General features: G+C 68.5%; 3 protein-coding genes across 3 annotated transcripts; 1 reads left to right on the top strand and 2 right to left on the bottom strand.

The window, feature by feature from the left end:
• Positions 1-4418: 4418 nt before the first annotated feature.
• On the top strand, positions 4419-8007 carry TLX2 (T cell leukemia homeobox 2; the record flags this gene model as incomplete). Its single annotated transcript, XM_080620409.1, has 3 exons — positions 4419-4800; positions 7072-7309; positions 7791-8007. 3 exons carry the CDS (start codon positions 4419-4421, stop codon positions 8005-8007), a joined length of 837 nt encoding a protein of 278 aa, XP_080476535.1.
• A 3211-nt stretch (positions 8008-11218) lies between these two features.
• LOC308227905 (interleukin-12 subunit beta-like) lies at positions 11219-13380 on the bottom strand (the record flags this gene model as incomplete). The annotated part of the gene is made up of 6 exons (XM_080630838.1): positions 11219-11380; positions 11744-11892; positions 11981-12162; positions 12242-12378; positions 12643-12851; positions 13272-13380. The coding sequence occupies 6 exons, from the start codon at positions 13378-13380 to the stop codon at positions 11219-11221; spliced, it is 948 nt and encodes a 315-aa protein (XP_080486964.1).
• Positions 13381-16212: 2832 nt separating this feature from the next.
• Positions 16213-22779, bottom strand: DQX1 (DEAQ-box RNA dependent ATPase 1). The gene is made up of 12 exons (XM_080624446.1): positions 22769-22779; positions 21994-22299; positions 20083-20276; positions 19511-19886; positions 18810-19049; positions 18474-18573; positions 18225-18383; positions 17886-18077; positions 17669-17794; positions 17068-17258; positions 16796-16986; positions 16213-16709 (listed from the first exon to the last, which is right to left on the bottom strand). The coding sequence occupies exons 2-12, from the start codon at positions 22276-22278 to the stop codon at positions 16517-16519; spliced, it is 2247 nt and encodes a 748-aa protein (XP_080480572.1). The 5' UTR covers positions 22279-22299; positions 22769-22779; the 3' UTR covers positions 16213-16516.
• Between the last annotated feature and the right edge of the window lie 1417 nt (positions 22780-24196).

The following is a 24196-nucleotide window of genomic DNA, read 5'->3' as shown; positions in this document are numbered from 1 at the left end:
GGCTGCAGTCCCAGCCCCACACCAGCCCCCTATGGCAGGTCGCAGCTCCATGGGGGTGCAGGGCTGTGGGGCCATGGCAACTGCTGGTGCCGGTGAGGGCAGGCGCTGCGGTGCACCGGAGTTGGTTATGTACTGAACTCCTGCCTAATGCACCCGAGCGCATTTGCAGAATCCAATTACCTGCCCTTGGCCTTTGATAACGAGGTTCTGAGCGACGGCTCCTGTCAACGGCCCCGCGGCAACCGCGGCCACTGCCACCGGCACCCAACAGCACGGGCAGCCGTAGGCAGGACCCCCGGGGGAGGTGGGAAGGGGATAGGGTATGGGAACGCCTGGGCACGGAGGCTGGAGAACAGGAGAGGATCCCAAGGTGCCTGCCTGTGGATCCGGTGCATTGAGGCTGAAGCTGCCCATCGCTGCCTGCAGCCAAAGGGGATTCATGGCCATGGATGCCCCCTGCTCCCACAGCCCCCCCATCCCACGTTCCATCTCCCACCCTCGTGGCCATGCCATCACCCCATGGAAGGCCTTGGGTGTCATTGGAGCTACCCATGGCAGATGTCCCCCACCCATAGGGCTCCCCACAACCTCCCCACAGGGGCACCTCTGCCTGTACCCCCACAGCCGCCTGCACCCAGCCCAGCCGGGGCTGGCGATGAGTTTGTGCAGGGCTCACACACACAAGGCAGTGGCTGCCCGGACGCCCCCAGGGGCAGCAACTCGGGGCTGGTGTCACCTTGCAGCCACATGCGCGTCCCCATCACAGCCAGCTCCTCCCTGAGGACACCGCGCAACCGCTGATGGCCACCGGGCACCCGGCTGTGGCCCTGCTGGCCCATGGGCTGGCTGATGGGGCAGCATCTCACCATTCCAACCCATCTCAGCCCCATCCCAGCCCCAACCCAGCCCCATCCCAACCCATTCCAGCCCCATCCCAGCCCCATCGCAGTGGGTCCGGGTGCCGAACGAGCCCACCGGCTGGTGCCCACGTCACCCCACGCACCCGGCGGGTGCCGGCGCCCGCGGCAGGGGGCACCGGGAGCGTTTCATGCGGTTAAGAAGTGTCTGATTGAGGCAGGAGGCGCCAGCAGCTCCCCCGGGAGCCGCAAGCCAAGGACTGGAGGACCAAATGCAGGCCAAAGTAATCCAATCTGGGCCGGCTTCATCTAATTAGCCCAGAATTAACCCAGCAGCCGGAGAGGAGCTGACTGTCCCTACAGTTTGCCAGCGGGTTTCGGGGGAAGCGGGAGGAAGAAGGGGACGTCCAGCGCTAATGAGATTACGGGGGGGGTGGGGGGGTGGTGATGCGGGCGGGAGCGGGCCACTCGGCAGTCTCTTGCCGGTGGGAACGTGGGGCCCTGCCAGGCCCCGGCCGCTCGGTGCCACCCGGTGCCGCGCAGGGAGCCGTGCCGATGACTCCGTGACCAGCGGGGAAGGGGACACCAGCATGACCGCACGCGGGGACGGGAAGCTCCTCGGCTGCGGTGGCAGCTCCAAGGGGCCGGTGTTGAGGGAGTTACAGGGGTCCCGGCAGCTCCCTGGGCGGCTGCAGTGACAGGACCCCCACTGCGGACCCCGATGTACCTACCCGTGGCCACAGGCAGTGTTGCGGCCGCAGGCAGTGTTGTGGCCGACGCGTGGAGCTCTGCTCCCTCCTTTCGGCCTTGCCATGGGGTTGTGTCCCCTGTGTCCCCCCGGAGCCCCCCGGGTCCAGCCCCACAGGCAGGAGGGTGACACAAGACAGGGTCCTGGGGCTGAGGGACGAGGAGTGGGTTTATGCGGCTGCGCTGGGTGCTCCCAGTCCTCTCCCTTCTCCTCACTGGGGAGAGGTAGGGGCAGGGACCCGGCCTGACACCCGCTCTGGGGACGCCAGGGGCAGGGAGACTTGGGGGGCACGAGAAGGGAGGGAAGGAGGAGGGGAGACTGGGGTCCCTGGAAGGGGGGGACTCGCAGCACCCGCTCCCTCCCCTCGGTGTGTGCCCGGTGCCGGGGCCGCACCGTGGGGGGGGGTAGGGGTGAGCCCCCCGGCACAGCCGGTGTGCGCAGGCAGGAGCCGTCACCTGCCCCCAATCCATCTCCCGGGAGCGGCAGCATTCCAGCCCCCAGGCACGGCAACATCTGCCGCTGCTCCGGGTTTAATTAACCCGCTGCCGCCTCCTCCCGGCGCCCGCAGCCTGATCCCGCCCGGCCCCGGCGGGCGCTGGGGGCCTGGACCAGCACCAGCACCAACAGCAACAGCAAGACCACCAACACCAGCACCAACACTAACACCAGTTCCGGTGCCAGCCGTGCCTCAGGCCATTGTGAGTCCTTTCGTCGCCGCAGGCCGGGAGCCGGTGGCTCTCTCCAGCCGGGAATGCTGCAGTGGGAGCACGGGGCAGGTTTCTCCCGGCACCTGCCAAGCCAAGAGGAAGAAATGCCGGCAAGCTCCAGGGTCCCAGCCCCGGTCCCGGTGCCGTGGGCCTGGGTTCAGTTTCCCCATCCCTGATGAGGCTCACGGGACCCGCACGCGTGGCACGGGGCTCCCCTGGGGGCAGCAGGGAGCGAAATGCCCTGGCATGGAAAAAGACAGCTCTGAGTCTGGTACTGTGGGATGCCCGGTGATACCGCGGGATGCCCGGTGATACAGTGGGATGTGACCATGGCCAGCCCGGCACGGCACAAGGGTCGGGCAGACCAGCCTGGGCCTGGAGGAACGAACATGCATGTACATGTGTGCGCACATGGGTGCTGCATGTGCTGGCGCAGCTATGCTGTGCCCTGAGGGATGTGTGTGCATGCACTTGTACATCCTTGCAGTGCAGCTTGTCCGTGTGTAGCCATGCCATACACATGCATGTGCCAGAGCTGTGTCATGCACATGTGTGTGCCGGGGCCGTGCCCCTCTGCAGGCGGTGTTTGTGCCGGTGCCCCTGCAAGGCTGTGCCCGTGTCCCCGTGCCCCAGGGTCAGTCACCCCGCACTGCAGCGGGTCCGGCTCACACGGTGCCCCCGGTGCAGCAGCTGCAGCTCCCGGTGCCGCTGTGATTTAGAGGCGCAGGCCCCGGTAATGTCATTTGCCCCAGACCGGTGGCGCCAGGGTGACCGGGAGCCTGCCCCCCCCGCCGCCCGCTGACCCGGAGCCGTGACCCTCAGCCCAGGAACAGTTGGCTCCGACCCCTGGGGCCACCCCACAGGCCGGACCCACCGCTCGCGGCACGGCTGTTGCGATAGTCGCCGTTACCGGGATCTGCGGCCCGGGGCTGAGCCCGTGCAGAAGGCAGTCGGTGGGGCCGCGGCCGGGCCCGGTCCTGCATGCCAGGTACGAGCGTCTCGATGGGGCCGGTTCGGGCTCCGCGTTCGGGGAGAACGGAGGGTCAGGGGTACTGGGGTGCATCACCAGAGAACGGCGGGTGCATGGGACACAGGGTCGGTGCTACCGGGAACGGCGGGTCCCGGGGAAACGGGATCTATGGCGCGGGAAGGAAAGGACGGCACGGCCGGGGTCGGTGTCCCGGGAACGGTGGGCTCGTGGGAATCGGGGGCCGCGCTATCGGCAACGGCGGGTTGGGGGAAGAGGGGTTCCTACCGCCTGACTCCGTGCCCCGGGAGCGGCGGGTCGGGGGAACCAGAATCCGTGTTACCGGGAGCGCAGGACTCTACTACGGGGAAACGCGGGAGGGTCCGGGGCGTGGGAACGGCTGCTCGGGGCAAACCCGGGTCCATGCCCCGGGAGCGGCTGTGGGCGGGCTCGGTAGGATCGGGCTCGGTGCTCTCGGAGAGCGGCGGCTGCGGAGACAGGAGCCTGCGCGCCCCGGGAGCGGCGGGCGCGGTGCCGATCCCTGCGCTCCGAGATCCGGGATAACGGCTCCGTGCTCCCGGGAGGACGCGGGGGGCCGGGCTGGGCTCCCGACGCCGCCGAATCCTCCCGAGGGCACGGAGAGGCTCCGCGCTGCTCCAGGTGCCGCTGCGGCGGCCTCTCCTCCGGGCTCCGCGCCGCCCCCTTCGTTGTCCGGTAGCTGTTCCGGAGGCTGGGAAGCGGCCGGAGAGCGGAGGGGTCGGGCCCGTCCTGAGGAACCGGGCGGTTCGCCAGGCGCTCGGGGCCCGACGGTCCCGTCCCGTCCGTCGCGGGGCGGCGGCGGCGGAGCCGGTGCGCGAGCCCCGAGGGGCGGCGGGCGGGGCGGGGCCCCCCCGGGATGCGCGAGCCCCCGCCCCCCGGGGCCGCGGCTCCGTCAATCACGGGGCGCGGCCGCCAATCAGAGCGCGGGCGTTCGGGATTTTGGCAGGTCCAGATGGAGCGGGGCAGAAAAGCGCGCGCCACCGGGCCCCTGCCCCGCAACCGGCCCCTGCCCCGGGCCCGCTCCGGCCACCCCGCGCCCGCCGCCCCCCGCCGCCCCCCGGCCATGCCCTCGCCCCGCCGGCTCTGAGCGCGGCCGGGGCATGGAGGCGGCGGCGCTGGCGCGGGAGGGCGGCGGCCCGGGCCCCCCGCCCCACGAGCCCATCAGCTTCGGGATCGACCAGATCCTCGGTGGCCCCGAGCCCGCGGGGCCGGCCCGGGCGGCGGAGCCCGACTACGGGCTCTACGGCGGCAGTTACGGCCCCACCTGCTCGCTCGGCTCCTACAACCTCAACATGAGCATGAACGTGAGCGTCAACGTGACCCCCTCGCCCGCCGCGCCGCCCGCCGGGGTCATCCGAGTCCCGGCTCACCGGCCCGCACCCGCCCCGCCGCCCGCAGCTCCCCCGCCGGTGCCGGGGCTCTCGGGGCTCACCTTCCCCTGGATGGAGACTACGCGGCGCATCGCCAAGGACCGGCTCTCAGGTGAGCGCGGCGGGCGGCGATCGACGGCTCCCGACGGCTCTGGCGGCTCCGACGGCTGCCCGTGGCTCCGGCGGTTCAGTCGGCGCGGGGCGGGGACCGGCCGGGGCTCCCTTGTGCTCCGCGGTTCTCGCACCGAGGGGTCCTCGCCCCCCGCCCCTCCCCGCTCCACCGGGCGCCCCGTGGGAAGCGGCCACCGTTGGGGTCAACAGCGAGCGGCTCTCGGTGGCTCCTGGTGGACCAGTGAGGTCCCGCCGTGCTCCAGCCTCGGGCTCTGCTCCGTGTCCAGCCGCTTCCCCCGGCCCGGTGGCACCCGATGCCGACCCCGTCCTACTGCCGCGGGGAGGCTGGTGGGAGCCGGAGTGCGGGGGGGAGGCTCCTCGGGTGTGGGTACCCGCTGTGGCCAGCGGAGGGTTCCTGCGGGGAGACAGGATATGGTGCTGGTGCTGTGGGAGATGCTGGGCTGGTGAGCGCTGGTGAGGTGTTGGGGTGGTGGTGAGAGATCCTGGTATTGCTGATGGGGCCGAGCACCTGGGACAATGGTGCTGGTTGGTGCACCCCAGAGGAGAAGGTGAGGGGTTCAGTGGTTGGGATGCTGTGGTTGCAGTGCTGTTATTGGAATGCCTTGATTAGGGTGCTATGGTTGGGGTGCTGCAGCTGGGATGCCACGGCTGAGGTGCCAAGCTTGGTGTGCTGTAGTTGTCATGCTGTGGTTGGGATGCTGTGGATGTGGCAGCGTGGTTGTGTACTGAGGTTGGGTGCCCTGGTTGGGACACTGTGGTTATAGTGCTGTGACTGTGGTGCCATTTTTGGGGTGCCATGGTTGGGGTGCTGTGTTTGGGGTACTGTGGTTGAGCCGCTGTAGTTGGGGTGCTGTGTTTGGGGTACTGTGGTTGAGCCGCTGTAGTTGGGGTGCTGTGTTTGGGGTACTGTGGCTGGGGTTCTGTTGTTGGGGTGCCATGGTGGGGGTGCTGTGGTTATGGTGCTGTGGATGAGTGCTGGGGAGCCCTGGACTGGCTTCTCTGGCTCATCCTGGCTCCTTCCCAAGATGGCGGTGCTGCCACGTCCGCAGCGCACGGCTCCATGTGGGATGAGGCTGGGGCCGGGGGCTCTGGAGCTGTGCGGGGCGGGAGCCGGAGCCTGTGGGGGCCCAGCCCAGCCCCAGCAGAGCTGGCTCCCCCCCCGGCCCACCCGCCATGGCGGCAGTGACGAGGCGCCAGCCCCGGCTCCCGCCTTGGCGCCGTGGTGGGTGGACAAGGTGGCCCCTCCCGGCGGCCATCACTCGGCACCGGGGCCATGGGGTGGGCCATGAGCTGCTCCCAGCAAGGGGCCCGCAGCCCCTCTGGCTGCACGGCTGCACCAGTGGGCACTGTGGCTGCCCCTGCACCAGCACTGCTGCTTGGAGCATCTCAGGGTGTCCCTGGGCTGCGGTGAGCTCTGCCCCATGTCCCTGTGCCATGATCGGGACCCATGGTGACCCCATGGCCCGGCCATGTGCAGCCCTGCCTATACGGCACTGACACTGGCAAAGGCTTCGCCATGGGCTGCGGGAGCTGCGGGAGCTGGAGCTGCGCCATGCTCCCGCCTTCCTCCACGTTGCTTTGTTGTCCCTATGCTCCCCATGGCTCTGGTTGCAACCGGAGCTGGGATGCTGCACAATGGCCTTACCGACTCACATCATGGCTGTGCAGACACAGCTCCTTTCCCTTCCCTCGGTAGCCGGCAGCTGGCAGTGACCAGGATGGACACTGCCAGCACATGGCTGGAGACACCGGACACCTCCTCATGGCTTCTGGGGCCCTGACCCCTCACCAGCAGAGCCAGGGAGCTCTGGCAGCACCATGGAGTCTCCTCCAGGGCTGTGGCAGGGCTCAGCACCTGGGGAGGGTGGGTTTGTGCTGCCGGGAGCCCCACCAGCCCCTCACTGGCTGTAGAATCAGATCCCACCAGCCCCGGTGCCCTCCTGCCAGGCCGGGGCAGAGACCGGGCATGGTCGTGAGATGGGGACGGGTCCTCCCACCACATCTTGAGCTGCTCCAAGCGTCTCTGGGCCGGGGGAGCCGGTGCGGACAACGCGGGTTCTCGTCCTCCAACTCCCTGCCAGGCAGCACCGGTGGCTCCCCCCAGAGCTCCCCATCCCCATGGCCCCGAGCATCCCCCCGCGGCTGCCGGCTGCTCCCGCCGCTGCCCTGCCCGCGCCGGGGCCGCTCCCGCCCCTGCCCGCTGGGTGCAGCGCTGGGCAGGGGGCGCTGCCCTCACGCCGCTCTCCCGCAGCCGCGCTGGCCCCGTTCGCCGCCACTCGCCGCATCGGGCACCCGTACCAGAACCGGACGCCGCCCAAGCGCAAGAAGCCGCGCACGTCCTTCAGCCGCGGGCAGATCTGCGAGCTCGAGAAGCGCTTCCACCGCCAGAAGTACCTGGCCTCGGCCGAGCGCGCCACCCTGGCCAAGGCCCTGAAGATGACGGACGCTCAGGTCAAGACCTGGTTCCAGAACAGGCGCACCAAGTGGAGGTAACGGGGACGGCACCGGGGCGGCCGCTGCAGCCACCGGGAGCAGGGGACAAGTCTCTATCCCTGTTGCATCCTCTGGGCATGGCTGAGGCACGGCCCTGCCAAGGAAGAGATGGGGCTGTGACAGGTGGCTGTGGGGTATTGATGCACAGTGGTGCCAAGGAAGGGATGGGCTGCAGAGTAGAGGCTTTGGGGCATTGCCACGCTAGCGCGCAGTGGTGCTGGCATCAGGATGCACTGTGGTGGGAGGCTGTGTGGCATTTCCACACCAGCACACAGTGGTGCTGAGAGGGACAGGACTGCAGGGAAGAGGCCATGGGCATTGACACAATAGCACAGAGCAGTGCCGAGGGAAGCTGGGCTGTGGGAGCAGTGGTGGCAGTGGTTGCAGCACTGGTTGCAGCGGTGGCTGTGGCAGTGCTTGCAGCACTGGTTGCAGCAGTGGCTGTGGCAGTGCCGGATGTGCCGTGTGTGCTGGCAGGAGGCAGACGGCGGAGGAGCGCGAGGCAGAGCGCCAGCAGGCCAACCGCCTGATGCTGCACCTCCAGCAAGAGGCCTTCCAGAAGAGCCTGAGCCAGCCGCTGCCCCAGGACCCACTCTGCATGCACAACTCCTCCCTCTACGCCCTGCAGAACCTGCAGCCCTGGGCCGAGGACAACAAGGTGACGTCCGTCTCAGGGGTGGCCTCCGTGGTGTGAGGACCGGAGGTGGGAGCCAGGGGGACTGAGACTGTTGCCTCCAGCCTGCAGCATGGATGGGGCTGCTGCTTTTGGACCCCCAACCATCGGCAGCCCCATCCCCACCATGGCCCCCCCGTAACCACCCCACGGCTCCAGTTGGGGGAGGTGCTGCTGTGCTTTGACTCAAGGCTGTCTGGACCCCCGCTGTGGGACCCCCTGGAGAACCCAGGGCTGGGTCCCCCCCACTCTGCAAGCCCAGACCCCCCCACCAAATGCCCCTGTTCCTCTGGTGGTCCCACTCAGGACCTGCTGCCCACCCATCAGCAGCTCTCATGGTTGGACCAGATCCGGCTCCCCCCAGGGTAGCTGCAGTCCCCATCCCACACCGATTGGGACTCCCCCATTCCGAGTGCTGGGACTCCCTCTGTCCTTGCCAGCAGCCTTGGTGGGTCTGTAGCACCTGCACACCTTTGCCTTATCCCGGTTGGAATTTAGCATCTCTGGACGCTGAGCCTCGGCCCATGGCCCCCAGCAATGGGGCAGACTGATGGACCGGCCTGTGGCCCCCCAGGTGCTCCTGGTTCCCTGCACCCACCAGTTTACAGCCCTGGGCCTGGACGTGCCCCCACAGCACCCTGCAATGGACTCGGGGTGGCCAACCATCGCACCAGCCCCCACTTTGGACCTCCTTCACTCCCCCACACTACCCGATTGTGGGGAGCCAGGGGGTCTCCTGGGGAGTGAACCCCCCCCATTCCTCCACCAAATAGCCCCACCCTTCCCCGGGGACCCCCTGAATGTCCCCCACCTTTACCAGGGACCCTTCCCCTGCCCTGTTCCCCCCCCCAACTTTTCTCGGGACCCCAGCGCCCTCGGGGTCAGCTCCTGGTTGTTGATGGAGGGGAAGGGGGGGGGGGCTATAGCCATGACCTTGACCTTAAACTTGACCTTGACCCCCCCACCCCCACCGACCCCTCGCTGCTGTCCATGGTGCTTCAGCCGCTGCACGGGGCCGGTGGGAGCCCCGGCGGGGGCTGCGGCTGGGGGGCAGGTTCCTACCGCACCCCCCCCATTGCTACTGGGAGGAGGCGGTCAACCGGAGCCGGTTGTCCCGGGATTGGCTGCGGTTCTGTGACGCGGCCCCGTTTTACCGCGGGTGGAACCGTTTCGGCGCCGCCGCAGAATCGCCGGGATGAGCGCGGCCGAGGGCTGTCCCCGGTACCGGCGGGGGGGCGGCGGGGAGGCGGTGCTGCGCGCCCGTGCGGAGGCCGCCGGTTACCGGAGGCTGCTGCGAGCCCGCGCTGCCGAGGTGGAAGCGCTGCGCGGGGCCGTGGGAGCGCTGCACCGGCGGCTGGAGGGGCTGCGGGACCGGCGGAGTGGGGAGGTCGCCAAGTACCAGGTATGGGGGGAACAGGGGGTGTTGGGGCGCGGGACCTGGACACCGGAGGGCTAGGGAGGGGGGGCGGGATGGGGCTTGAGGGGGTACGAGTAGGGCAGAGGCCGGGATGGGGCTGGGGATTCGTATGGGGGGGGTGTCGGGTGGGGCTGGCAGCGGGGTGCAGAGATCGGGTGGGGGCCTGGGGTCGGGCCGGGGTCTATGGGTCTGTCCGGGACTGGGACCAGGGTCCGGGGTCCCGAGGGGTGGAGGGGCGGGCCTGGGGGTCGAATTGGGGTCTGTGGGTCCGGTGGGGGCCGGGACCGGGGGTCGTGTCGGGGTCCGGGTCGTGTCGGGGTGCGGGGTGTTCTCGGGCCGGGGGTCCCCGGCGCTGCTGATGGCTCCGGTGCAGGAGCGGGTGGCGGAGCTGGAGCGGGAGATCAGCGAGGCAGAGGCGGAGATGCTCCGGTGCCTGCGGGAGTATCCGGCACTGCTGCGGCTGCGGATGGCGCTGGAGGCGGAGATCGCCGCGTACCGGTACGCGGGGGGGAGGGATAGGGCGGTCGTGGGGGGAGCGGGGCTCAGCCCGGGCCTGTCTCTCTGCAGGGAGATGCTGGAGGGCGAAGAGCTGCGCCTGGGCGGGCTGGGGCCGCCGTGACCGGAGCTCGGGTCCCCGCCGGGCCCCCGCCCCTGGACTTCTGCACCTCGGGGTCCCCCGAGCCCCCACTCGCCCCTCGGGACCTCTTGGGACCCCCGGAGCCCCGTTCTCTTCCTCCCCCGTGCCGCGGGATCCCCGGGCTCCCGTCCCCTCGCCCTGGGCCCCCCAAGACCCAGCGGGGCCACACATTCACCAGCCTCTCCGGAGCAGCAGCGGGGCTGGGGGGTCCCGGCCGAGGTCAATAAAGCCCCGTGGCATTACCCGGAGCCGGTCCGTCTGTGAGGGGCCTGCACCCCGGGCGCCCCTTGCGCTGTTGCGGTCCAAGGGTGCTGTGGCCGGGTCCCATTGGGCTGCTTGGATGCAGAGTCTTGACCCCATCCTGCCTGGCTGCAGCCCCTCACCCTGGGCTGGGCACCCCATGGGGTGAGGGGGCCTGTGCCCCGGTGGGAGCTGAGGGCTCTCCAGTGCTGGTAGTGGATCCTGACACACCCCAGCATGGCCGCATCCTGCCCTGGGACCCTGCGCTGAGACCATCGCTAAGGCAGGGTCCTGCACCCCAGGACATGGGCATGGGGAGCTGCCTCCCAAACATGCTCCCTTGGTATAGGGCAGCACAGGCTGCCCCTGGGGCTGGGGACATGGCCCCAGCCCAGCCCCTAGAAAGGATCGGGAGGGGGAGGACAGATGAGGTATGGGGGAGTCCAGAGTGTCCATGTGCTCCAGTGGGACAAGGTTCTGGGGACCTTTTCTGGCCAGGGATGGGGATGGCCACTGACATGGGCTGGAACACGTGTGCTCACGTGTGTTACATGCCTGCTTTCAGCCGTGGATACTGATCCTATGGGCGAGCCCAGCACTGGTGGGAGCAGGGACCCTCCAGAAGTTGTGAGGCAGCAGGGGCCTGACACAGGCCTGTGGTCCCCATGGGGCAGGGGCCAGCCTGGGCCCCTTGAGCACAGAAGCCCTGCCTGGGCCATGGGGCCGAGGCACCTAGCACCCCAGACAGAGACCAACGGGGTTTGTGATGGGAAAGCCAAGGCCAGTCTTTAACAGAGGCAGAAACCCTCTTCCAAGAGGCCAGAAGTTGGTGTTGGGTGCTGGTTGCTGCCACCCTGGGGTGCCCACACGCCCCCGGGCACACGGAGGTGCAGTGGGGCAGGGGATGGGTGCAAGGGCTTGGGGTGCCCTCGGTGGGCTCAGAGCGCTCGCAGCCGGCGCTGCTGGGCTGCCCCGGTCCCGTGCCAGGGGCTCCAGGTGCTCCAGGAGGGGCTGGTGTAGGGGTCCCGGCAGCTGATGCGCACCCGCTGAGCGCTGTCCCGCAGCCACGTCTCCTCCTCGCCCTCCACGTATTTGTCTGCCTGCAAGGGGTCAGGATGTGGCCCCGGCGCCCCGACACCAGGGTGGGGGTCACGGGCACCTCCCCGGCCCCAGCGGTGCCACTGCCTCATGTGGGCAGCGCTGGAGGGAGCAGAGGGGACAGCCGGGGGTGACAATTGATCACCCCGAGGAGAGGAGCAGCGCAGTGGGGAGGGAGGCATTGCTGAGGCCCTGCAAGTCCCTGTTCCTAACGGCAAACCTGGGTGGAAGGAAGAGCCCAGGCTGCGGTGGGAATGGGCAGGGTGCGAACGGGTGGAATGGGAAGGGGGAAAGGTGGGCGCAGGATAGCGAGGACAGCGGGGAGCACAAGCAGGGACGCGCCGGCCAGGGCTCCCCGCGGTTACCTGGGTGCCGTTGGGGAGCTCGTACTGCAGCCGGTAGAGGAGGGCGAAGTAGGACCGGGGGAGCGGCCAGGAGGCCGGGGGCGTCCAGGCGAGGTGGAGATGCTCCCCGCGCCGCTGCACGGCCAGCTCCTGCGGCGGGTCGGGCCGCACTGCGGGCACAGCGGGGCTCAGCACCGGGCACAGACACCCCCGGGGCGCCCTCCGTGCCCCTCCGTGCCTCCCCGTGCCCCTACTCACCGATGTCGCGGATGAAGAAGTGGCTGGAGAAGCTGATGTAGGAGGTGTCCGAGAGACCCTCCAGCTGCAGCCGCAGCGGACGCAGCTCCTCGGCGAACGGGCAGAAGAAGGGGTCCACGAAGCTGGCGTTGAACCGGCCACGGCGGCGGGACGCGGGCACCCACTCCCCCAGGGAGCCATCGCTGCGGGGGAGCAGCGTGAGGGCGGGGGACAAAGGAGATGTGGGGACATGGGGCTGGTTGGGGTCCCTGGGACACGCACCTGAGGGTGAGGCGGCCGCGGAACACGGCGGAGCGGGGAGCGGCCCAGGAGCAACGGAAGGAGCCGCGGTAGGACTCAGCCTGGCAGGACACGTTCATCCCCTCCTCGCCTGGCGGGGCCGAGGGGAAGCTCGGGCGCTGCACAGGGTCGGGAGCGCTGCCAGTGCCCCACCCAGCACCCGCGATCCGTGAGCATCTCCTGGTGCCCAGCCTGACCCCGGCTCCCTGCATTCCCCAGCCCCATCGCCCCCATCGCCCTCATTGCCCCCATTGCCCCCATTGCCCTCATCGCCTCCATTACCCCCATTGCCCCCATCACCTCCATCGACCCCATCACCCCCATTGCCCCCATCAACGGCCATTGCCCCCCCCAGCCCGGCCGCACGCACGGGTGCCTCTGACCACCACGTAGGTGGAGTCCAGCAGGACATTCCCAGCCCAGCAGCTGTAGTTGCCTGCGGCAGGCAGGTCCAAGCCGAGGATCGTGAGGGTCCGACCCTCGGCCACCAGCTCTGCCATGGGCTCCGGCTCCCCGTTCTGTGTCCAGGTCACATTCTCCTCTGCGGTGCTGCACTTCACCACCACGTCCCCATTCAGCTTCCCCACCTGAACTGGAGAGGAGAGGCAGAGCCTGAGCTTCGAGGAGGGCTCTGGTAGGGGCAGCCACAATGGGGCTGGTTCCCCCTTGTCCTGATACACCGTGTCAGAGGTCCATCAAGGACCATCCTTCCCCGTGGTCCTCATTCTGCCCCATGACCCCACATCCATCCCCGCCCTGGGACATGCACCCTACATCCATCCCCCGGGCTCATAACCCCACTCCCACCCCCCAGACCTCCCATGCCCACCCTCTAACCCCCCACCACACCAGAAGAGCTGCTCCGACCCAGGCTCCTGTTCCCCCATATCAGAAGGATGTGGGATGCAGAATGTGGGTTCTCCCTGCTCACTCCAGCTGCTGTGTGGGTCCTGCACCCACCCCCCAGGTGTCTCCCTTCCGAGCCCCCCCGTTCCGTCAGGGCGGGACTCACACTTTGGGGGGAAGGTGTTCAGAGAGTCTGCAGGAGCAAGGCACAGCAGCAGCCCCACCAGCACCAGCATCTGCGGCGGGAAAGGAGGGAAGGGGAAGGGCAGCCCCATGCTGGGAGGGTGCAGCCGGACCCCAGGAACCGGCCGAGCTGGGGTGCAGGCAGCAGGACGCCGCGGCCCTGGGGAGCCACTGAGGGAACACCCCAACCCTTCCCACTGCAGCCCCACTGGGTGCCCCCAAGCAAGGGCTGCTTTGTCCCCCCAGGCAGCACCTTCCTTGGTGCCAAAAAACCCTGGGCTCCAGCGCCAGAACCTCCAGCACCTCCAGCATTACCGGTACCCCCGGTACCCCCCCCATCACCCCCAGCAGCCCCAGCACCCGGCGCTGTTCTCACCTCTCCCGCGGCGTGAGCTGCTCCGGCGTCTCAGCCTGGGCCGGGGGCACACGCGGCCGGTTTATAGGGAGCCGGGACCCCGCGGGGCTCCCCAAGGTGCTTCCAAACCGCAGCCCCGGTTCTCAGAAGAGGAGAAAGGAGGAAACCCGCTCCGGGTGGAGCCGCTCCTGGGCCGCTCAGCCCCCGGCCCCTCGCCGGGACTCGCCGCTGGCGCCTGCCAGGGCATCGCGGGGCGTGAGGATGGATCCGCACCGGCAGCCGCCAGGCGCAGGGCAGCGCTGGCACAGGGCTGGTGCCGGAGCCCCGGGGGACCCCAGCTCGCACAGGGAACCCCAGGAGCGAGGGTTTGCCCATCGCCCTGTGCCGCACGGAGCATCCACAGCCCAGCTACAGCAGGAGCAGGGCCTGGACTGTGGGGAAGGGACCACCGAGGTCCAGCAGCCCCTGTCCCAGGGGTCCGGTGCGGAGCAAGGCCCTGGCCGATGGGGCTGCGGTGGGTCCCCAAGGGGAGGAACCGGTCCCTGCAGGGACACGGGGTGTCTCACCCCTTCCCTCCCCTCCCAGGGCAGCTCTGGCCACTTATCCCATGGGATGCTGTTCCAGGACAGGGATGCGGGGACAGAGGAAGCCACAGCCCCCAGTCTCCTCTTTCCTGTCCCCACAAGCCTCCTGCCTGCTCCTCCGCACGGCTGAGGGATGGGGGGGATCTTCGTTCCCCCCGGCGGGGCACCGGGCACTGGCGTGGGGCGAGGGTACGGGACAGCCCCAGTGCGGGGCAGGCACCCCCGGGCAGGGAGGTGTGAGCGGCTCCCGCTGCTCCCGGCCACTCCGGTTCTCTGGTTCCTAGAAAGCGAAGGGGAAGCTCGGGCTCGGAGGAGGCTGCGGGGGAGGGTGACCTTCGAGGCACTGCGGCAGGGACAGGGCTACAGAGCCTCCAGGCCCCTTCCCTGGAACAGCAAAGCCCGATGTGTGGGCTGCGGGGAGGGAAGGAGGGAGACGGGGTGGGGGGGCTGGTGGGATGCAGCACCCATGGCAGTGGGGGTGGTCTGATCCTGGGGCAGGGCTGGAGCTCAGTACCCAGATCACAGCACCCATGACAGGGTCCCAGCCCTCAGGCAGGAGCTCAGCCCTTGGCTCTGGTGATGGGACCCAGGACGGGAATGGAATGCATGGAGCTCAGCCAGGCCAAGGGCAAGGTCCTGCTTCTGGGTCAGCACAACCCCCACATCAAATAGCCTGGGGGAGACTGGATGGAGCAGCCTGAAGGGAAGGACTTGGGTGAGGAGAAGCTCTCCATGACCCGACCTCAGTGTGTGCTTGAGCCCAGAACCCCCCCGTGTGCTGGGCTGCACCCCCAGAGCGTGAGCAGCAGCTCAGGGAGGGGATCCTGCCCCTCTGCTGTGCTCTGGGGAGACCCCCCCTGCAGTCCTGATCCAGCTCTGGGGCAGCAGCACAAGAGGGACGTGGAGCTGTTGGAGCGAGGCCAGAGGAGGCCACGGAGATGCTGCGAGGGCTGGAGCAGCTCTGCTCTGGAGCCAGGCTGAGAGAGCTGGGCTGGGGCAGCCTGGACAAGAGAAGGCTCCTGAAGGGGAGACCTTAGAGCAGCTCCAGCTCCTAAAGGGGCTGCAGGAAACCTGGAGAGGGGCTTGGGACAAGGGCCTGTAGGGACAGGCCAAGGGGAATGGCTTGAACCTGCCAGAGGGGAGACTGAGATGAGCTCTTAGGCAGAAGCTCTTCCCTGTGAGGGTGCTGAGGCGCTGGCCCAGGGTGCCCAGAGAAGCTGTGGCTGCCCCATCCCTGGCATTGTTCAAGGCCAGGTTGGACACAGGGGCTTGGAGCAAGCTGCTCCAGTGGAAGGGGTCCCTGCCTGTTGGGCAGGGGTTGGGAGTGGATGAGCTTTAATTTCCGTTCAACACAAGCCAGTCCAATTCTGTGATTCTGACTGCTGGAAAGCTGAAGGGGACCTTGGGTGGGATGTGGGCTCCTCACTGTGGCGGAGCACCCTCACCCAATCCCAGGGAGCAGGAGCTGGATGCTCACACTGGATGCACACATTGGGTGCAGTCACTGGGTGCTCACACCGGATGCAGTCACCAGGTGTGCACGCTGGATGCTCACACTGGATCCTCAGCACTGGATCCTCAGCACTGGATGCACATGCTGGATTCTCAGCACTGGATCCTCAGCACTGGATGCACACACTGGAAGCTCACACTGGATGCACACACTGGATGCACACACTGGCTGCGCTCACCGGATGCATGCACCGGGCGCACCTCCCACTCCCACCCGCCCGCGGCCGCAGCTTCCCCTCCGTTTCTGCAGAAGAGGCGCGCCCGCGGTGGGGAAGACCCGGGCCAAAGGCCAGGGCTGCCCTCGGCGCGTCAGCGGCCGCGGCGGAGGCGGCAGGAGCAGGGCGCGGGCCCCGCACGGTCAGAAAGCCCCGGGGCGGGCTGCGGGACCCTGCCCCGTGATGCCGGGATGGATACGAGGCCGGCAGCAAAGGTCGCAGAACTTTATACAGGAGAGACCCACGAGCGGCCCCTGGCGCTGCTCCCCCGGTACGGGGGGCACGGGACGGCCCCAGCCCCACGGCAGCCCCCGGAAAACGTGGGCTGATGGAGCCGAGGGTTCCCTGCACGACTCCTCGGCGCCGGCACTCCCCGGCCTGGGCTCTGTTCCGGGGCCGGTCCCGGTGCCCGCGGTGCTGCTGCTGCTGCGGCAGCCGCAGCCCGGCCCGTACCTCCCGGTGATGGATGGGGTCAGCACCGCGGCCCCCCCCGGGGCTCCCTGCTCCCCGGGGTCCCGGCCAAGCGCAGGCAGCCCCGACGCGGGGCTCCGGCGGCTGCGGCTCACTGCAGCACACACACCTCCTTGTCCTCATCCTCATCCTCATCCCCACCACCGGGCGCTGCTCCCAGCGGCGAGGGCACTGCCGGCGCGTCCTCCGCAGCCGCCATCTCCTCCCTCAGCGCCATGAGCAGGTCGCGGCTCTCACTGGGCGGGAGGTTGCTCAGGTAGTACTGGGGTGCCAGCGCCACCAGCCTGCGGGACAGGGACAAGGAGTGACCCGGGGGGGTCCCAGGGCTCTGCCGCACTCCGGGGCCAGCTCCTCATCCCCCGGTGCTCACATTTGGGGCTGGATCTCTGAGACCACGCGCAGGCAGTTGTCCTGCGAGATGGTGAACTCGTGGTAGAGCACCCACGGAGGGAGGCGCCGGGGGGGCTGCCGCAGCAGGTAGCAGCAGGAGGGGGGCAAGTGGGCCACGTGCTTGTGCGTCAGCATCACATAGTTGCCAGAGCCGTCAATGTCCCGGGCTACCTGCGGAGCACATGGGATGGGAGCGGGGATGGAATTACCCCCCACCTGTCCCACAGCCGGACCCGGCAGCCCCTGTCCCACCTTGAGGAAGTATCCGGAGATGAGGGCTCTCTGGATGTTGTGCACATTGGCGTTGGTGCCGAAAGCAGGGGGGGACACGGGCAGCTCGATGCGCTGCATCACCTCCAGCAGCTCCGCGCGCACGATGCTGGCCAGCCGCAGTGCAGCTGCGCTCACCGCGTGCTTGCGGCACCAGCCCTCGTCCGCCTCATCTGCAGGACAGCACCGTGGGGACAGTGAGGGCAGCACCACAGGGACAGCACCAATGGGGACAGTGAGGACAGCATCGTGGTGACAGCACCATTGGAAGAGGTTCAGCACCCTGGGGACGTGGCTGGGCAAGAAGAGACCCCAGCGGGTGGCCTGGCTGGGCTGGGCGGTCCTGGGCCATGAAACCGGACACTGCAGCTCCCACAGGCTACATCCCCTCAATGCAGAGGGGACAGTGACCAAGCAGACAGGAGGGCCCTAGGCTGGGACCCTCCTGCAGCTGGGGTGGGCACTGGAGGGGTCACGAATATGGCTGCAGGGTTTGGTCCCAAAAGGAGCAGGAGACTCAGGATACAAGAGTGAGCTGGGGACACAGAGGGGGGAGCTGAGGACACCCCGGTGCCGCACTCACGCTGCTGGAAGGCGTTGAAGACGTTTATGAGGGTGAAGTGGTCTCCATCTGGGTGCAGCAGGGCCCGGCGGTGCATGGCCACGGCCTCCTCCATGTGCGTGGCAGGCGGCAGGAAGCAGGGGGAGGCTGGGACGGAGCAGAGGGAATGTTACCATGGGTCCCCAGCACTGCCCCGGCCAGAGCTGGCCCTGGGGGTTGCAGCCCTCCCGCACGGTACCGGTGAGCATGGCGGCCAGGCTGACCATCTCCTCCACGCAGTCGAACTCGCAGGATGCGATGAGCGCCTTGGCCAGCTGAGGGTCCAGCGGGAATTCTGACATGATGATCCCCACCTCCGACAGGTTCCCGTCGTCGTCCAGGGCAGCCAAATAATCCAGGTCCTCCAGCGCTTGCATCAGTGATTCAGGGGCTGCGGTGGGGTCAGTGGCTGCAGCACCAGCCAGCCCCCCCATCCCCCTCCTGCACCCACAGGACCCTCCAGCCCCTCCCCAGGACAAGCCAGGCTGCAGGCAGGGTCGTGGCCACGGCTCTGGCCCCTGCCAGCCCCAGGCAGTACCTGGCCGGTCAAGGAAGTCGCACTGGCCCATGTCGGCGATGTCCAGGCGCTTGAGCAGCAGCACGAGGCGGCTGAGGCTGGTCTCGCTGACGTGGGGTGCAGGGCCGGGCGGCAGCCGCTGCTCGTAGAAGGCCTCTGAGTAGAGGCGCAGGCAGGTGCCTGGGGAGAGGGGCCGTGAGCCTGTGCCGGCAGCGCCGGAACCCCCGGAGGGATGGAGCTCCCCGGGTTTAGGCGCTGTTGAGGCCTCACCTGGGGGGCTGCCGACGGCTCGCTCCATGCGTGACTGTGCCTGGCTCTTGCTGATGGGCCGCAGGACCTGGGACTCTGCCCGGATGCGTGGGTTGTAGACCTGAAGCACAGGGGAGGTGAGAAGGGACCTGCACAGAGGAGCCTCCCCTGCTCCCCAGCCCCTCCATCCTGTTGGTGCAGCCGCCAAGGCCTGGGCCAGGTCCCATGCCCTGCACAGCATCCCCAGCCTGGGTCTGGACTGAGCAGATGACCCAGACCAATGCTTCCATGCTGTTCCCTCCCCAGAATCACCATGGTCTGTCCCCCCATCCCGCCCCATCCCATCCCGCTCCTCACGCTGCGCAGCTCCAGGCCGGTGTCGATGACGAAGCGGATGCCACCCATGGAGAAGGAGGCCTCGGCCAGCCCGTGGGTAACGACGACGCGGCGCTCGTGGCTGCCCTCCTCCAGCCCCTCATAGAGCCTCTGGGCAGCACGGCCCACGCCGGGGTGCAGCGGCAGCACCAGCAGCGGGCCCAGCCCTGGGTGCAGCGCGGCTGCCTCGCTCCGCAGGGCACTGCAGGCCTCGGTGATCTCCTGTGATAGGGACAGAGCTGAGCGGGGCCCTGCGCCTGCATGGACCCTTCACAGCAGAGGCCAGCTCCTGCAGCTTAACCCCAAGCAGCTCCTGCATCCCTGGGGCTCCCCACACAGAGCTGAGAGTGGTCATGGAATCCCAGCAGGATTTGGGCTGAAGGGACCTTAAAGCTCCTCCAGCTCCAACCCCTGCCACAGGCAGGGACCCCTTCCACTGGAGCAGCTTGCTCCAAGCCCCTGTGTCCAACCTGGCCTTGAACACTGCCAGGGATGGGGCAGCCACAGCTTCTCCATTCAATTCCTTCCCCGGTGTCCCACCTCCCTCAGAGTGAGGAACTTCTGCCTCTCACCTCACCCAACTCTCCCCTCTGGCAGGTTAAAGCCATTCCCCTTGTCCTGTCCCCACACCCTTCCCTGCCCCGTGTCACAGAGGCCCCCCTGCAAGCCATGGTGGCCCTGACCTGCTCGCTGGCCATGAAGAGCAGGATGTGGCCAGCCTCCTGCCGTCGGTGGATGTCCAGCACTGCCTGGCAGGCAGCGGTGATGCGGCCGCAAGCCGGCGGGTCCTGGTACAGCAGTGCCGGGGGGTCCCCACGTGCCGGCACCCGCACCACAGGGGGGTCCCCGCAGAAGGTGCGGAGCCGCTCCTCCATAGCCAGTGAGGTGACCACCACCACCTTGAGTGCGGGGCGCTGGCGCAGCACGTCCTTGAGCAGCCCCAGCAGCACATCCGTGGGCACCGTGCGCTCCTGCGCCTCGTCCAGCACCACCACCCCGTACTGCCGCAGCAGCGGGTCCGACGTCATCTCCCGCAGCAGCATCTCATCTGAGCAGTACCTGCCATGGACCACCCGTCAGTGACATCCGGCACACACCATGTTCCCCTTCCAGCAGGAGCCCCCCCCGCGGCCACCGGCCCCCCCGGCACTCCCAACCAGGCCAGGCTGGATTAAGGGATTACCCTGCAGCCGGCGCTCAGCAGGATTAGAGCATGGTGTAACCGGTGCCGTGGTGCAGGCCCCAGGGCCAGTACCTGAGGATGGTCTCGGTGGTGCAGCAGTCCTCATGGGGCACGCAGTAGCCCACCTCGTGGCCCAGGTTCAGGTCCATCTCGTCCGCCACGCGCAGGGAGAGGCTGAGGGCGGCCAGGCTGTGGGGCTGGGTGCAGGCCACCAGCCCATGGGCGAACTGCAGGGACAGGGCGTACTCCGTGCACCACTGCGGGATCTGCAGCGAGGAGGAAGCTGCTCAGGGACCGGGACAGTGTGGCCACGGCCCCGAGCACCAGGACGCTCCCTTCCCATCCTCATCATGGAGCAGCGCCCGCTGTGCTCGAGTCATTTAAATCACAGCCTGGTTTGGGTTGGGAGGGACCTTAAAGCTGCTCCAGCTCCAACCCCTGCTCGGGCAGGGACCCCTTCCACTGGAGCAGCTTGCTCCAAGCCCCTGTGTCCAACCTGGCCTTGAGCACTGCCAGGGATGGGGCAGCCACAGCTTCTCTAGGACACCTATTCCAATACCTCACCCGGGGCAGTCCCCAGGGATCTGGCTGTTGGGGCCATCCAGGCACACCCAACAGTCCAGGCAGGACTTTCCCCTCTCTGTTATTGTCACTTCTGCACCCCAACAACCTGCAAATGAGCCCCAGAACCTCCTCCCACCATGCCTGCAGCTTTCTGCCTCCTTACAGCACACAATGGCCCCAGCTCTTGCATTAAGGACACGGGACAACAGCTCTGCCTCCACCTCCCCAGGGAAAACAGGGCTGGGGGTGCGTGTGGCCAAAGCCAGAGCAGAGCCTCCAGGTCCTGCGTGGCAGGGCTTGAGAGGCACTTGGACAATGTCCTTCAGAGCGTGCTCTAACTTGTGGCCAGCAGCAGCCGGTTGGACAAGGGCACGGGTGCAGGTCCCACCATGCTCGGATATGGATGGCATGGATGGAGCTGGAGTGGAGCAATGTGCCTGTCCTGGGCAGTGTCAGTGGCCAGCTCCATGAGACCCAGACCCTGCAGCAGCTGCAGGTCTAGGGCAGGGGCTCGAGCATCCTCATATGGGACCAGAGGGACCACACAGTGCCCCAGGAAACCCCACGTGAGGGATGGGGCAGGAAGCGCCCAGAAGCAGCCACTGCCCAAGCACCCGCCAGGCAGTGCAGGGCTGTCCCGGCGCCATGTGGATGTCTCTTGGCCATGATAATGGGGAAGGGACTCAGCCTGTGCATCACCTCTTCCCATTTTGGGTGGGAACACCACGTTTGAGAGGTGCTGGGGCACCAATGTGTGGGATCAGCTGCTCTGCATGGATGGAGCCATGTCCCCTGGGCTGCTCAGGGCACGGTGGCACTGGAGGGATGTCCCAAAGGCAGCTCAGCCCCAGGACCAGCCCAGGCCAGGCCCTGCACAAAGGCTTCAGTCCTGAAATCTGGCACCCTGTGGTTGGCTGGTGCCACGGGATCACACCCACGGGAGGTGGTTTGGGCACAGGGCCCTGGAGCCAACACCCACAGCCCCGAGCCTGGTGGCTGCCACGCAGCACCCAGAGCGCACCCAGCCCCGCGGCTCCGGCAGCTCACAGCAAATCCCTCCCCTGGCCAAAGTCTGCCTGCCGCTGTCTCCGATGCTGCCCCAGGGCTGTCAACAGAACCAGCTCCCAGGAGCACCCCAGCCCTGCAGCCACATCCCGGTCCTGTGCCCTGCTCCTGGCTCGTGCCGAGGCTTTGCCTGGGGCCGCAGCGCCTGCCCTGGCACATCCTGGCACCGCCAGGCTCTGCAGCAGCCCCACACCGGGCTCACCGCAGGGCACGCTGCTGGGCACAGTGCCTGTGGGGCCTCGCACCCTCTGTGCCCCCAAGCCAGATGATGCCATGGGGGGAAGGAGCACCACGGGCAGAGCATCCCTGTGCTGGGGTCCCACCACGCAGGCACCACAACACGGCCCTGCTCACCTGGGTGCTCTTGCCGGTGCCGGGGGGCCCGGACACCAGGACGATGCCGCTGTTGCCTTCCAAGTGCTCCATGAAGCTGTACTTGGTGGTCCAGACGGGCAGGTCCCGGCGCTGCCGCAGCAGCTCGTAGTAGCGGGAGGAGAAGGGCAGCCCATCGTAGGGGTTCACCTCCAGGTCGCCACCGCAGCCCAGCGCCGGCTCCTCCTCCTCATCCTCCTCCTTCTCCAGCGCGGGGCCGGGGCCGTTCCGCCGGGGCGCGGACCCCGGGGCCCCGTTGCCGGCCATGGCGAGGACGCGGCGCCAAAGCTGCAGGGGTGGGGAGGTGGAGCGTGGCCGGGAAGGGCCGGGGCTGATCCCCCCTCGCCCACGTCCCTCGGAGGAGCCCGGTGCTGCCCACCGGCCCGTTACACCGGGGGGGGGAATTGCGGGGCAGAAGGGACCGGGCAGGGAAGCCGGCTGGGGTGTGCGGACCAGGGGAACGCAGGTGGGGAACCGCGACGGGCTATGTACGGGGACCGGGCAGGGGCGCGGAGCAGCGCGGACACCTCGGAGGCACGCGGACAGCCCGGAGCCGATCCCGTCAGACGGACAGAACGGCACGGGCCGGGCAGGGCCGGGGGGAAAGCAGTGAGAGACGGAGCGGACCGGACGGGGCACAGAGTACCGGGACCGGACGGGTCGGGGCCGGGTGCCCCCGGTCAGCCCTCCCGAGCCGCGGCTCCGGCTCCGGCTCCGGCTCCGGCTCCGGTTCGGGCCCGTCCCGGTCACCGCTCACCTGCGCGCGCCACCGCCACCTCAGGCCCAGCCTCGGGAGGCGGTCAGGTGACGGCGCCGCCGTCACGTGTCCCTGCCAGCGGAAGCCAATCAGCGCCCAGGGGCGGAGCCCAACTGCCGTTGGACGCGCGCTCCGGTGCGTGTGTGATCGGAGTGACCGGATGGACCCGATCCCGGCGCGATCTCTCTTGGAACCCGCACCGAGCCCTACCGCCAGGCGCGCTCCCCCGTCGCCGTTCCTCCGCCGCCGGCCTGGGGCGCGGTCCGGCCCTGGGTGCGGTGGTATCCTGGTGCCGCTCCGAGCATCCCGGTGCCGGGCATCCCAGTGCCGGTCCGAGCGTTCCGGTGCCGGTCCAGTTATCCCAGTTCCGGTGTTGGACATCCACCTGCCGGTCCGAGCGTCATGGTACTGGGGCTGTACATCCGGTGCCCGGGACCCACGCCCGGAGCGGGCGCTCTCCGCTCGCGGTGGCTCCCGGCATGCAGCGGCGGGGCCGGCAGGTGGAGCTGCCAGACCGGCAACGGCTCGGCCCGGGCACTGAGCTCCCGCCGGTGCGGGGGCAGCGGGCAGGGACCAGGCGGTTCCTTACGGGCCCCGGGACTTCGGCACCCGAAGCCGCTGGGAGGTGTCCGGGATCCCGGGCCGCCGGCGGGAAGGGATGCTCTGGGCCTGGCTGCAGTTACCGGTTACTGCTCTGCCCCGCTGTCCCTCGCACCGGCTCCAGCCGCAGCTCCCCAAGTGCAAGGTCCCTGGGTCAGGGCAGTCAGCAGCACAAACCTAGGCTGGGGGATGAAGGGATGGAGCAGCCCTGGGGAGGAGGACTTGGGGGTGTTGGGTGAGGAGGAGCTCCCCATGACCCGGCTTCAGTGAGTGCTTGAGCCCAGACCCCCACTGTGTGCTGGGCTGCACCCCCAGAGCGTGAGCAGCAGCGCAGGGAAGGGATCCTGCCCCTCTGCTGTGCTCTGGGGAGACCCCCCCCTGCAGTCCTGATCCAGCTCTGGGGCAGCAGCACAAGAGGGACGTGGAGCTGTTGGAGCGAGTCCAGAGGAGGCCATGGAGATGCTGCAAGGGCTGGAGCAGCTCTGCTCTGGAGCCAGGCAGAGAAGCAGGCTCGGGCTGGGGGGAGGTCAGCACAGGGAAGGAGCCTGGAGCTGCCTCAAGGCTCTGATGCAGGTGAGAGAGCAGCAGCCTGGCCAGGACAGGTCTTGGGGGCCGGGGCTCCTGTGGCCGTGCAGGGGGAGAGGGCCTGGCCAGCGCCGGTGTGGGGCAAGCATCCGATCCCCGTGGCCAGCGGGTGTGCAGCCGGCAGGAGGAAGGAAGTGGTTGATGCTGAACTGTTGCTTCACTCAGCATCCCGGTGCTGCCAAGAGCTCAGGGCTGGGCACCGGCACACAGAGCCCTGGGCGCTGCTGTGCACCCCGCCGGCAC

This window comes from Psittacula echo, assembly GCF_963264785.1.
Source record: "Psittacula echo genome assembly, chromosome: 1".
In the NCBI taxonomy this organism is placed as follows: Eukaryota; Metazoa; Chordata; class Aves; order Psittaciformes; family Psittacidae; genus Psittacula; species Psittacula echo.
This window is presented reverse-complemented; position numbering and strand designations above follow the sequence as displayed.